Genomic DNA, 14723 nt, shown 5'->3' on the forward strand with positions numbered 1-14723 from the left:
GTGGAATTGACAATTTAGTCTGTTTCGTTTGTTCTAGTTTGAAACTTAAACGCTTTAGCGGCTGCCTTTTGTGTAGTTTGCAATATTTGCCTTTATCTATCTGAAAAAGTCTCATGTTCCTTAAGTACATCTACCCTGTTGAACTTATTATGGGAAATAAATATTTAAATAAAAACAAGCTGCTGATTATTTCACATTTTACTTGTGAGCAACGGCACATTTAAATCTTACAAATATAGTTATTTGGCTTATATCGTGATAGATATCGTTATCGCCTGAAATGAAAAAAACATATCGTGATATGAAAAAATCTCATATCGCCCAGCTCTATTTGTAACCATGCAGACTGTTTTATTTACATACAAGCCCATATAAAGAAGAAGGTATTAACTTTGTTATTACACCTTTGAGGTAGCAGTTGAGATAGTAGCAGAGGCAAATCCAAAAATGACCCCTGACAAGAAAGCTTAATTTCTCCTGTTCAAGAGACCAGGCTGGGAAAATCTCATTCATATTGTTTCTGTTATTTTTCATAGTTTGACATTATGGCATCTGCTGTGATGCTTGCATCTCTGATGAAGTCTCACAAGTGTCAGTTTTGTTTTTATAACTAGATGGTTTACACTGAGTTTGTAACTGCAGACAAATAATCAAATAATTTGGAATACAATATTTTTAATTTACAAGGTTGAGATGGCTCTTTTGACAGTACATATCCAAGACAAATTATCATAATTGTAATATTTCTGACACAGTCAAAATTGAGTTGAATCAAGTACAATCAGGGACCTTGTGAATCAGAACTGAATAAGTTGTAGAAATCAGTGACAATACCCAGCCCTAGTGGTCACTGTAGGACTGCTTGGAAAGAAACACAAGGGTACAGGCTCTATTTAAAAAAGGAGAATTTATTTTTTTCTTAAAAAAGAAAAAAACAAATTAAAAATACACACAGCCACAGTGGCACTCTTTCTAACTCAACATTTTGATTCATCAAAATCAAAAGAGTCATACAGTAGTGGCAGAGTAGAGTCAACCATACTCTGTTGCTAACAAAATGCCGTTATTAAACTGCATCCATAAACCATACAGGTGCTAAGTAACACACTAATAAAAAATCTAGAATTTAACTCATCAAAACTGGAACATAAACTTCTTGGATCGTCATTATCAAACAACAAGCCATATTGTTTGCCAGACGATGTGATTTAAAATATTTCTGAAGACACAGATATGGTGGACAGGTCCAATTCAATACCTTAAGTTAGCAGAACAGGTAGCTTATGGCTGTCCATGTATTTATACCTCATAATCAGACAGTGACTCCCCTAAATTCAAATCTCAAAAGAATACAAATAGGTGAGTAACTTTCTATGCCAGAAGAAAATCCTGACAATAGTCTTACCTAAAAGTTGCTAACATATAAACCAAACCAGGTTGACTTCTAACAAGCTCATGAGGATTAACTGTTAACAGCATCATCATTCCTATTTGAGGAAGTACTAAAAAGCTGAAGATGGGTTGCATCATCTCTGACCAATCAACTGGTTCACCTGTTAACTTGAGTGAACAAGACGTTTACTCATTCAGCTCTTCCACAATAATCTTCCCACAAAGCTGGTTCCTGTTCAGCTGGAGTTTGTATGTTGATCTTGGTACACTGGGTTCCTGGTATAACCCTCACTGACTTAGCACACAAAAAGACATGAATAGAGTTGGTGTAGAATAGGATAATGTAACACACATACAAATAGTAAATGGGCTTTAACACCCCTACAGTCTAAAAATAAAAAGCTCCCAACAGCTTGCATCGTGTCTAAACAAGTTATGAAGACTGCCTCTAGCCTAACATGTTTAAATACTAATTAAAATGTACTAAAATCTGCAGCAACATGTCAGGATCAGTCAAAATTCAGACAGAGAAGAGATAGAATGACATACAGGACATCAGAATATCTGCTGTTCCCATTGACAGTGGTGATATCAGAGCCCCAACACTTAAAGATACATTTTGGAATTTATCCATCTCAATAGACTATCCCAGCTTTTTACCAGCAGCTGTTTAAAGAGCCAAGGCAAAGGAGATGTTAAAGATGAAACCAAACTTCATCTGCCATGTTTTTCTCCCAGTGAGGGAAAAAAAAATATTCACATTTACTGTAACCTGGTTCAAATTCAGTCATCACTTAAAGCCAATAAAGAAAATCTGATTGGTCATTTAAATATGTCGCTGATTCAGGATGTCAGCTCATACAATTTGTTTAGTTATTTTATTTTACTTTGCTTATGCTATTTGTATATGTACAGCACTTTGTGAACCCTGGTTTTATGTTAAAGTGCTTTATAAATAAAGCTGGTATGGTATGGTATGGTATGGTATGCATTAAGGAACAGGAAAAATACATTTCACCTAAAGGCTACTGGATGTTTTGGGTTATTGAAAAGCTGTTTTTAAAAAGGATGTAAATAAGACATCTGTCCTAGTTTCATAACGGTCAGAAACTGCACTTCTAAAGATCCATTGTGGTATCCTGCTCCAATATCTGGAAGCAGCACTCTATCACTAAACACATGAACGATGCCAAAGCTGAGGCTGCCAGGCTGCTCTTCTTGCCAAAAGAGTCTTATTCCTCCACACACGTGCTCAGATATTAAGTGTACTACAGATCTGAATCCACTCTGTATAGCAACGTTCTTGTGCCTTGTTGGCATTCATGCTGAGGTTATTACCATGCCGTGGATTATTGACACCAGACAACAACTCTGCTCTGCTGTCAGCACTGCTTTCCACCAGCTGCCTGGATGACTGACCAGCTCTTTGGCTGCCTTTAATCATGATCTAACTACCAATGATGCTGTGTTAAAATCCACATTGGCTACCTTCCTCATCATTGACTTTAGTTTTATGAAAATTTTGTTTTATGAAAATGGTAAAAAAGTATTTAACATGATTCATATACAGAGCATTCTCATTCCCAACGCGTGACATACCGACGTAGGGCTGTGTGATATGACCAAAATCTCATATCCTGATATCGTCCGATAACGATATAAATCACAAAAATGTAACATTTTCTGTCAATTCTGTGAATCTCGGGCAACTCGACTTGCGTGACGTTTTTCCAGCTGGGCGTCCTTTACCTGGAGTCGAGTGTTTTAACCGATGCATGAAACTATACATTTTTAGACATAAGTTGTAACAGCTACCATTTTCTTTCAAAAGTTTGAGTCAAAGGTTTATTTATTTAGCACCTGACGGCTCTTTTTTGCTTCTCATCTGTAAACTCTCTGCATACTCTTTCACGTGATTCAGCGAGGTCTATCGCGATAGCTTAATTTCTCTATCGAGTAAAAGTTATATCGCGATACATATCGTTATATCGCCCAGCTCTATGTTCAGTATAAATAAAAATAGAATGATTTACTTTTTTTTTTTTAAAACCTACAACAAGCAGATGTTGACAGAAAAAAGAAAAGAAAGAAAACAAGAAGAGTTGGCTTGTGCAGTCATGTCTATGTCCTGCAGGATGCTAAGTCTGGTCTGATCTGGTCTACTGGCACGTGTTAGGGTTCTCAGCATACAAACACACTGGATGAATGAATGACTGGTGGGATAACTAGTGAGTAATACAGCTGTATTAGAGGGATCACCTCACTAAGTCTAAATCGGATTTAATCTGACAAGTATCTGCCTGCGAGTCCATCCGACTGACAAACTGGTCAGTGGCTACAGACACTGACCTGTAAAAAGAGTTAGGAAAATGGACAAATATATTGGCTCTCTTCACTATTATGACCAACTCTTCATGTGGTGGTGTCGGTGGTAATGGGTGAGGTTAGGCTTTTACTTTTACCAATATATCAGCAATTGTCTGGCGGAAAATTTTAAACACACTGCCCAACCCAACTGGGAAAACTGTTCCTATGATTCATGTCAGTGAGGTGGGACGTAAACCTGATATAATCTGACGTAAAGCTTCCTTTATTTATATTATATTATATAAAGTCCACCCTATTTTTTTGACTACCATCTACTTAAAAAGGCTGGGTAGGTTTGAAATATTATGACAGTCATACAGTCCTGCCAATGGGGAAAATGGAAAATAATTTTATTTTTCATTTATTAAAGCTAAAATTACATTTATGGTTTTCAAACTGGCAAAAATTGGTTCAGACAAAACTGTGCAAGAACCAAGTCTGCTTATGTATATATTCACTCCTTTAACATCCATCCATGAAACAAGGAAAACTGTTAATATTCAATTATATATAAATCAGATTTTTAATATTCAGTCACAGCTCTTTACACCGCCCTATAAGCAGCCATTCTGATCCAAGACAAGTCTGCTAAGAACCATTTCTAATTAGGTAGGACATGTGGTTCTCTGGGGCCACTTTGAAGGAAAATTATTTACATTTGTCGTTTCTAGATTAACTTATAACATTATAATAACCCTATTCATTCATTTATAACATTTTGGTGCACTACCCACATTTTTTATGACATGTAAACAAAGATCAGGTGTAAGAGTAGTGAGTAATGACAAACAGCGGGAAATTTAATGGGATATGTGCACAGACAGAGTGTTATCAATTAGTCACATTTATCAGGAATTTTTAAAGCGCTTTGAGGAAAGTAGAAAACATGACTGACTGACATATCCTCTTGCTACAAATCAATCTGTCTGACTGTCTGGAGCTCTTGAAGCCATACCGTTCCTAAACTGAAGTCCCAGGACCTCCAGGGTTAAGAGAGAAGCAGCTGGGTCGAGTCTGACCTTCCCATGATGGCTACTACCTAAATAAACACTTCATTATTTTCTCTCAGAGCCCTTCAGATATTCATCTCACCAGCTGCGTTCATGTCAATTAGCTCATCCTTCCTCTGCAGTAGTTAGCGGCACCAGGAGTCCACGGCATAGCGTGCAAGCATAGAGTTAGTCTCTCAGTCTGACTGAGACACTATAACCTGACCAAATGTAAAAGGTCAGTGCTCCCTGTCTGCTTGAAGTCTAGGGTGTCAGACGAATCAACTAAGTAGAAAAACCAGCAAACACTCACAAACATTAGTAAACTGACCACAGTCAGGTAGATGACGTTAAACATTGGCCATAAAAATACTGCATGTGTACTTGAGAGCTTTGGTGATTGTGGCTAGCAGAGCTAAAATCAGCAACCCTCATTTCTTGCAGGCTAGATCCATATACATGTGCAGAATATGGTTAGACATGTTTATGTCAGTTTATTCTGACATAGTGGGCAATCATTGCCTCTTTTTGTTACATATGAAATATGTCCCTCACACTCACAGATCTCAGACAGAAAGTGATAAAGGCATTGCCGTCCTGACTACTATGGGAGATGTTGAAACATCTTTGAGTCAATAGGCAACTGCTATTATAGATTAAAAAAAAAAAAAAAATTGTTTAACAGGTGCAAATCCACACTAATAATGTTCAGGACTATGTCTGACCTGGTGTGCTCTTTCTGCCAGACTATGAGCTTCTCACAGTCAAGTTTCAGAGACGTTAGAGGTAATTAAACATGGGCTGCAAGTTCAAAGTGTATAAATACACATGAAGTGATTAGAAACCACCTCAGAAAGAACTTCTTCTTCTAGCTGCCCCTCTGTTGGTCTTCCTTGGTCTCTTGTGTTCTGGGGGCCTCTGGATGTCTGGAGTTTTGATCTCCTCCACACCTGCTTCATGCCCTGGAGGACGGGGCTGTGCCCCCCCCCACACCCTCTAGCAGATTATTACATGAAGGAACCTTTTAAAAAAACAAAAAACAAGCGTGTCCATGCTCACAGGTGTACACACGGGTGATCACACCCACAAACTACACCCTTTTTGGCTCCTACCTCAAAGCACACTGTGTTCTGTTGATCTTATGTGCTGCACAATAATGTTTAACATTTAGTATTTACTGTCATATTCCCATATATCATTGTGATGTTGTTTATTCTATTACTCTTGTTCTCTTCTGCTTGCTTTCTTTTTTCTTTCTCAGCAGGTGATCCAGGTGATTGATATATGCATTTTTTTTTCTCTGCCCGTTCTGTTGGTTTTTGTCTTTTGCCCTTCTCCCCTGTCCCTCTTCTCAGCTGTTTCTCTTTCCCTCTTTCTTTCTCCCCTTCTTTCCCCCAGTCAAGTCTGTCCCGTATTCAGTAAGTGAAAATAAAATAAACAATAAAAGGTGAATCAAATGGACCATTACGGCAAGGCTGGGATGGTCAGTTTGGTAAAGTAAATCCGTTGGGCATCTTTGTTTGCCTTTAGACAACAATTCTGATGGCAAAAGAGCCAAACGGGACAGGCCAAAAAAAAAAGGAAAAAGAAAAAAAAGAAAGAGCTTCTTCAAGCAGTTAAGATTACCTTCATTAATGTGAAGAAACAGCCCAAAGACAAGTCTGAGGTGAGGTGGGAAAGAATAGAATATGGAAATGATCGTGGCTCAAGAGTTGGGAGTTCGCCTTGTAATCGGAAGGTTGCCGGTTCGAGCCCCGGCTTGGACAGTCTCGGTTGTTGTATCCTTGGGCAAGACACTTCACCCGTTGCCTACTGGTGGTGGTCAGAGGGCCCGGTGGCGCCAGTGTCCGGCAGCCTCGCATCTGTCAGTGCGCCCCAGGGTGGCTGTGGCTACAATGTAGCTTGCCATCACCAGTGTGTGAATGTGTGCGTGAATGGGTGGATGACTGGATGTGTGAAGCGCTTTGGGGTCCTTAGGGACTAGTAAAGCGCTGTACAAATACAGGCCATTTACCATATGGAAAAAAGAGAAAAGAAAAGCAATAAAACACAAACAAAGAGAGCAGAATTGACAGAAATGTTATAGCTGAAAGAGAACAAAACAAAAAACCTGAGGTAAGAACAATATAACAACCAGTAGTTAAGGTCACTAGTAGTTCCAGTTTTGAAGTGCATAAATACCCCCATCTCTCTCAGGAGTCACTGCACCTAGTGCTCCGATTACCACTGGGACCACTGTTACCTTCATCCTCCACATCTTCTCGAGCTCTTCTCTGAGCCTTTGGTACTTCTCCAGCTTCTCGTGTTCCATCTTCCTGATGTTGCTGTCATACAGAACCGCTATATCTATCACTATGGCCGTTTGTCTACCACCACTATGTCCGGTTAGTTTGCCACCACCATTTTGTCTGTCTGCATCTGGAAGTCCCACAGGATCTCAGCTCAGTCATTCTCCACCACCCTTGGGGGCATCTCCCGTTTTGACCTCGGAACTTCCAGGTTATACTCGGCACAGATGTTCCTATACACCATAGGTGTCAAACTCTGGCCCGCGGGCCAAATTTGGCCCGCAGCCTAATTACATTTGGCCCGCAAAGCCATACCAAATTACTATTAGAGCTGGCCTACTGGTATTATACAGCTAATATATATATATTGTTTAGTATTAAGCTATGCTTGTTCCAAATTCAGTTTTCCAGCTAAACTTGTTTGAGTCCATAAGAAAAGATTCATTTTTATATCTGGAGGAAGTTTTTTTTTAAATAAATATTAATGTTAGCCCGCGACTTTGTTCCAGTTTTGAATTTTGGCCCACTGTGTATTTGAGTTTGACACCCCTGCTATACACTATGCCGCCCACTTTGTTATGGCGTTCCATGTATGCCTTGCCTGCTAGCATCTTGCACCCTGCTGTTATGTGCTGGATTGTCTCAGGGGCATCTTTACACAGCCTGCACCTGGGGTCTTGCCTGGTGTGATAGACCCCAGCCTCTGTGGGTCTTGTGCTCAGAGCTTGTTCCTGTGCTGCCATGATTAGTGTCTGTGTGCTGTCTTTCAGTCCAGCTTTGTCCAGCCACTGGTAGGATTTCTGGATATCAGCCACCTCCTCTATCTGCCGGTGGTACATACTGTGCAGGGGCCTGTCCTTCCATGATGGTTCCTCGCCATCCTTCTCTTTCTTGGGTTTCTGCTGCCTGAGGTATTCACTGAGCACGCTGTCAGTTGGGGCCATCTTCGTGATGTATTCGTGGATGTTCGTCGTCTCATCCTGGACTGTGGTGCTGACACTCACCAGTCCCCGGCCTCCTTCCATCCGCTTAGCGTACAGCCTCAGGGTGCTGGACTTGGGGTGAAACAAGGAGCTTCCTTGTCTTGATGTCAGTGGCTTCTATCTCCTCCTTTGGCCAACTTATTATACCAGCTGGGTACCTGATCACGGGCAGGGTGTAGGTGTTGATAGCCCGGATCTTGTTACACACGTATATACATGTACACACACGTATATACATGTACACACACGTATATACATGTACACACACGTATATACATGTACACACACGTATATACATGTACACACACGTATATACATGTACACACACGTATATACATGTACACACACGTATATACATGTACACACACGTATATACATGTACACACACGTATATACATGTACACACACGTATATACATGTACACACACGTATATACATGTACACACACGTATATACATGTACACACACGTATATACATGTACACACACGTATATACATGTATACACACGTATATACATGTATACACACGTATATACATGTATACACACGTATATACATGTATACACACGTATATACATGTATACACACGTATATACATGTATACACACGTATATACATGTATACACACGTATATACATATACATGTATACACACGTATATACATATACATGTATACACACGTATATATGGCTGGGAGATATATATATGTATAGTGAATAACCAATCACTCCTCAAACCCTTTCACATTAGACTGATTTTTACAAGAACTAAAACTGCAGAGTCATGTGACACACAAACATTGTTTCTGCAAGAGGAAACTACGGTTATGAGGTACAGGTTAGGCAAGCCACTTTTAGAGTGAGTGAGTGAGTGAGTGAGTGAGTGTGTGTGTGTGTGTGTAGCATTATCCTAATACATATTTCTGCTGCCTTAGTCCCATGCAATCTATGCGAGTTAATTGCAAAACAGGTAATAATACTAGAACGCAAGGTAGTGGTCATTCGACTTCATATACTACTGGGAAGCTTAATCTATAGTAATACTGTTTTTTTGGAGATATGAACTTTTATATTTATAATCCAAATATGCGAGAATAATTAGTATCTACAGATATATATTTTTTTTATATCAGTGGATGGAAGCAGAAAAAAAACATCACTTTCCTTCACATTGAAACTCTCCATGCAGGCAATTTAATGAAGGATTTATTGGTCTTTTGATGTGAAAATACTGACTGTAAGGGAAAAAAACTCTTATTAGCGTGCGTGCATGTATATCTGTTTGCTTCACAAGTAAAACCAGTGTGAAGCACTGTGAAAAGTTAAAAATAAAGAACCTAATGAAAAACTGCGAAACATTACCTGACACGGACATGCTTGTGTGTGGACACATGCCCTTTGCCCCGACACCGCCACAAACAAAACCTCATTCTACAGGAAAATAATTATCTAGGTCCTACATTTATTACATTAAAATTCAACTGACTGTATTAATCACACATATAGAGAGCAAATACAACCTTTTCATGAGCCATAAGAAAAAAAACTTCCCTGGTAATAATAAAAACTCAAGTGATAAACCAATAATCTCAAATCATTACTCCCCTGTTTCAATACATTCAGCAGCATGTGTGCATGGTAAGATCCTACAGATCAGTGTGAGTCTGCATGTGCGTTTATTCCTGAACAGAGGAAAGGATGACGCTGCCAGTGTCGTTATAAATAGCCTGTGCTGCCTTTACACACACACACAGACATACAGAGGGTATTTCAAAGTCCCTGCATACCACAGTGCTGGGTAATCCCGTGGCTGTCTCAGCCTGTTTAACCTGTTCAGCAGAGAAACTACAGATGCAACAACGCACAGATTTTATATGCCCAATTTACATTCAGACCTGTGCCTTTTAACGAAACAACAGTTTGGCTCCCCTGAAAGGGATTAAGTCTAATCGTAGACTGGAATGTGGGCTGCATTCAATGAATATCTGCTTTGAATTTTGGTTAGCCCTGGACTAAGTTTAGCCCCTGGTCTGAAAAATGAGTCCTACAACTATTTTTATCTCATTCTCTGCATTTAACAGATTCTTGGCTTTACTGTCCACTTTCTAATGACAGAAATTACTTAAATAATTCAGAAGAAAGACACATTATTTATTTAAATAAATAAATAAATACATCCCATTTATAAGAAAACCTGGCAGATACACTAAATTTTCATTTTATCTTTTTGGTTTAGAACCAAGAGCACTCTTAATGGCTAAGAGTGCAACAATTTAGATTTTCAGTCCATGTATTGCCTGATCAAACTTAAAATAAGTGAGAATAAATTATCACTTCCACATGAGTATTATGGTATGAAATGATGGTCCCACACTATGAGATGGGAGAAGTTTGTATTGTGATTTCAACCTCTGTTTCAGTTATTGGCAGTTATACATGTCCAGGTCCAAAGTCTCCTTCAGTTCCCAAAAATCGAACACGGGGACCATACTGACAGTTAAACAGTCCAAACTCTTTCAGCTCCAATAAAATGATTAGTGTGGCTGTTACAATAAACTTTAACACCAAGTCATCCATGAAAGAGAGAATTCACAAAGTTTAGCCGAGTTAGGAATCCACTGGAAGTTAGTCAGAAGTATTTATTTAAAAAAACAGAACGAAAGAAAAAAATAAAATGTACAGCTGTTTTATAAGTGCAGATATAAATGAAAACTAACATCTAAATAGCAGCAACATTTGGAGGGCTCCTAAGTTGGGCCAGTTGACATTTAATAATGTACTGCCTGGCTACAGATTTAGTAAATCGTTCTTGGTGAAAATCTTGCTTTTTAGGGTCCCTGATGGGCAGAGATAAATGCCATCATTTGATAGAAAGACAAGTCTGAGTTGATGCATCCATAATGCCAGGTTAGTCATTAATATGTTGCTGCAAAATTTGGATTTGTAACTACAAAAAGGTCCCAACTCAGTAGAGATGCACCGATCAACTCCCCAATCAGGAACTTGGCCAGCGTTTTCTGCCCTGACTGAGAAAAGGCTAGTTCATGTATGCACAACACATGCACACAGCAATGCAGACAAATCATCATATGCACATGCACAACCACACACTATGTCAAAACCATCTAACCTCCTCACTGCAAGTGAAGACACAGTTCGCCAAAGTAAAACACAAGAGTGAAAAAGTTCATAACAACAATCCCACTGAGACAAAGAACCTAACAAAGGAAAAGTGGTTAAAGCTACAACTATCCAGATCTTAGAGCCAGACACAAGCCAGCAGCCTCAGCGTGAGCAAAAGATCAAAGCAATTACGAGACAAATTACGGAGATGAGTGGGAAAAGAGAGAAGGGTCAATGCCCTGTTATCTGGTGAAGTTATAAAAATACTAGGAAATGATGCAAGTACCTGACATTTGGCTTGTTATATAAATCTGTTGAACTTGACATTGTTTGCCTACATAAAATATGACAGGTAAAGGTAGGTGTACAGCACCTCATTTTCATTCAATTATTTGTAACTCTTTCCAGTGACGGCAAACTTTATTTTCAATTTTCCAATGAGAGAAGATCTTGTAATGTACTGCAGTTTGGGGGAAAATTCTTAAATTTAACAATTTATTTTATTATGAAAGTAAAACGTTGCATTGAAGCAGAGTGGGTATATGCTATCAGTTAAAATTGAAGAAAATTCCAACTGGTGCATCTTTAAATCCTGATCCTTTTCAATTATGTAATTTTAGATAGCAGGTTAAGTCAACTACTTTAAATTTAAAAACATATGTGTGAAGATTTTCTCCAAAGTCGTTCAGTCACATCAGTCCACAGAACAAAGAGTTATCAATTAAGTGGTTTTAAAGCCGTATTTAATTTGCTGAAAACTTCCTTTTTTAAAAATTAAAAGCTGGGCAATATCAGCAAAATGCACACATTTATTAAGTAAGCTACCCTACCTCAACTACACACTCACTAATCCTGCTTAGTGCCCCAATCGCTTAAAAGTTTATTATGAACCAGAAAAAGCCCCGACTAGTCACAGCATCAGCTGTTCTTATGGAGGTTCCTAACAGAAGTGACGAGGAAGCAATAAGAAGAGCTGGTTGAACTCTCTAAACTGTGGGCAGAAATACATTTTCCCAAGGGCTCACGTGAGAAAAAGAAGAGAAAACTGAGCATATCTGAGTTCAGTTTATTGGTGTGGCCCTCCACAAGGGTCAGTTTCTCATGTGGCCACCTTGGAAAAAATCAATTTCCCACCCCTGCTCTAAACACTAAAAACATGTGCTACAGCACTTCCTTTATAACTAAAGAGACAATGCCTCCCCACAATTCATAGTGACACAAACTAATCCATCAGCATAACTGACACAGATAGTGACACAGATTATTGTCACAGATTATACTGTTGTTAACATTGCTTTTTCATTTCATCCCACAACCTGCTCATATATTTCAAACTTTGAACAGCAGCCTGTTAAATCCACAGCAACACTATCATTATTAGTATTAATAATGATAGCTGTATTAAAATCTGCTACCTGGATTCATGAAGGTAAAAATGATTTATAAATATTCAAGTCAGAATTATAAGGCATATTAAATTATCCCAAGTTGATGTAAGGGTTATCATGATTCAGTTTGGAATAAGTTGGATCTCCTGCAACATTTTAAGCTCTTAGGTAATAACCTTATTTACACAGTAAAAGAAAGGTTGTGAGCTAATTGGGCTCATTCATGGAAAATATAAGTAAACAAGATGAGCAGCTAACATTGCAAAATTCCTCTTTATAGGGCTTTTATTCCTGTCTATTTAAAGATGCAAACCAATGAGGTGATATTTCTCACTGGTGGTTCTCTTTATTTGGCCAACCCATAAGAAGACATGGAGTAAATTTAAGTTAGTCCAGACGCTTTTCTTTGCAAGCTCCTTTGACTACGATGACCTGGATGACTGAGAACCTTCACAGACACATGGAGTAAAGTAACTATCTACTGTAGTTTCAGGCCCACATAAAAACCAAAGTAAAGCAATTTAAGTAAAGTAATTTTCAGTGCTGTTGCCGCTTACCTTGCCAGTCTTGTGGTCAAACCACACCAGAGCGTGATTCCTGGACAGCACCTTGCAGTCGAAGGTGGCGTTGTTCTGGGCTGGCCGGCACCGAGCCACCGACCTGCCGATCTTGACGGGCTCATCCAGGTACACATGCCGCTCCTGGAATGGGTGCGAGTTGGGTCGGCAGGCGAATATTGCCAGCGCTGAAGGCATTGATTTTGGCTTGAGAGTATTACTCCAACCAGTGACGAGGGGCAAGTTTTCTTGATCCAGAGTGGCAGGTTTTTCTGGTGGAGTCCCTCCTCCAAAAAAAAATAGGAATAATCTACGATATCTGCGGCCTATCTGTAGGCTGAAATGTTAGTCCTCTAATCTTCTAGGCACTAACTAGTAAACATGGTCCTCTCTTGTGTGTGAGAAATAAAAAACAAACCAACAGGTATAAAAAAAGACAGGACATTCCCCTCACTGACTGCCCACCGAAGCTACATAACGACGCTTATATGTGACAGCAGGCACTATGTACAGACCAAGCTGCCATGTGTCAAGACATACATGAGTGAGTATAGCACTGACAGCCCCTCACGTCCATCAAACTCCTTCTGTGCTGACTAAACTGTCTGTTTAACGTATATCAAGAGCAGTAGGTCCAATTATTGCGCGCTTCTGAGCTGTGTTGTCTTCTCTTGCAGCAAGCTAACAGCAGGCACACACCCCAGCGTTCATCACCCTATACACACATACACACAACACACACGCGTCTGTCATTTACTAAAGTGTCATCTATAAGTGTAGTTGACATGTATGGGTCTTCATAATCTGAGTGACCTTGTTGCCCTGATGCAGGGAACCTTAGCTACCTTCCTATCTCCCTACCTTCACCACTCCCTCCACCAGAGAACACCTAGCGAGCCCGAACGCCAAAACACCCCTGAGTTATAAAACTAAAGCAGCTCAATGCCCACTCTTCGTCTGAATTAGTCAGCGGAGACGTTTCAAAACCATCCACCGGGATGAACAGGGGAGGATTATCTGGTCGTCTTGTGCAACTAAAATGCTAATTGGCTAACTCGCTGGTGGACAGGCGAAGCGCTAACTCTCTTTTGGCGTTGTACTAGAAAGCTAGGTTAAGCTAGGCTAGGCTAATGAGTACTGACAAAGTTATCTTCCAGGTCCACAAATTTTTTCTCCCCATCTTTTTCAACCAGTCCGCTTACCGAATGGATACGGTATACCATCCCTGTCACCTGGAGTAAATAAAAGCAACACGCTAGCGCTTCTTTTTGCTAATATAGAGCTCTGCAGGCGAGCGTTAGCATTGAAGGGAGCTACCTAGCAGCTAGCCGGCTAAATGACAGTCAAAGCAGAAACCGACGCGGAAAAATCCGGGGAGTTTCTTGACTGCGGGTCCTCACGCATCACACACCAGTCCGATTATTTTCTGGGGAAAGCCCCAGTAAGAAACACAAGTTATGCCGCTGTCGTCTGTTGCAGTGTACCTCGTGGTTGCCGCTATAAGTTTTATATTAATGCCGTCGCCTTCCAACAGTTTTGTGGAAGGAATCTAGAAGAAGTTGTCCTCCTCCGCAAGTCCCAGCCGCCATACTGTAACTAGAGAGCAGACAGCGGTGGTGCGTTCACTGAACGATAGA

General features: G+C 39.8%; 1 protein-coding gene across 9 annotated transcripts in view; it reads right to left on the minus strand.

The window, feature by feature from the left end:
* slmapa (sarcolemma associated protein a) overlaps positions 1-14723 on the minus strand; it is an 83833-nt gene extending 69110 nt beyond the window's left edge. For 4 of the 9 annotated variants that reach the window (XM_026167377.2, XM_080301220.1, XM_026167373.2 and 1 more), the window contains exon 1: positions 13087-14721. In XM_026167377.2, the coding sequence (XP_026023162.1) occupies positions 13087-13284 (198 nt within the window). In that variant the 5' untranslated portion in view covers positions 13285-14721. Of the gene's footprint in view, positions 1-13086 lie in introns of all 9 variants that reach the window. The other 5 variants (XM_026167378.2, XM_026167376.2, XM_026167374.2 and 2 more) reach the window with 3 other exon arrangements.

This window comes from Astatotilapia calliptera, chromosome 5 (genome assembly GCF_964374335.1).
Source record: "Astatotilapia calliptera chromosome 5, fAstCal68.1, whole genome shotgun sequence".
NCBI lineage: Eukaryota > Metazoa > Chordata > Actinopteri > Cichliformes > Cichlidae > Astatotilapia > Astatotilapia calliptera.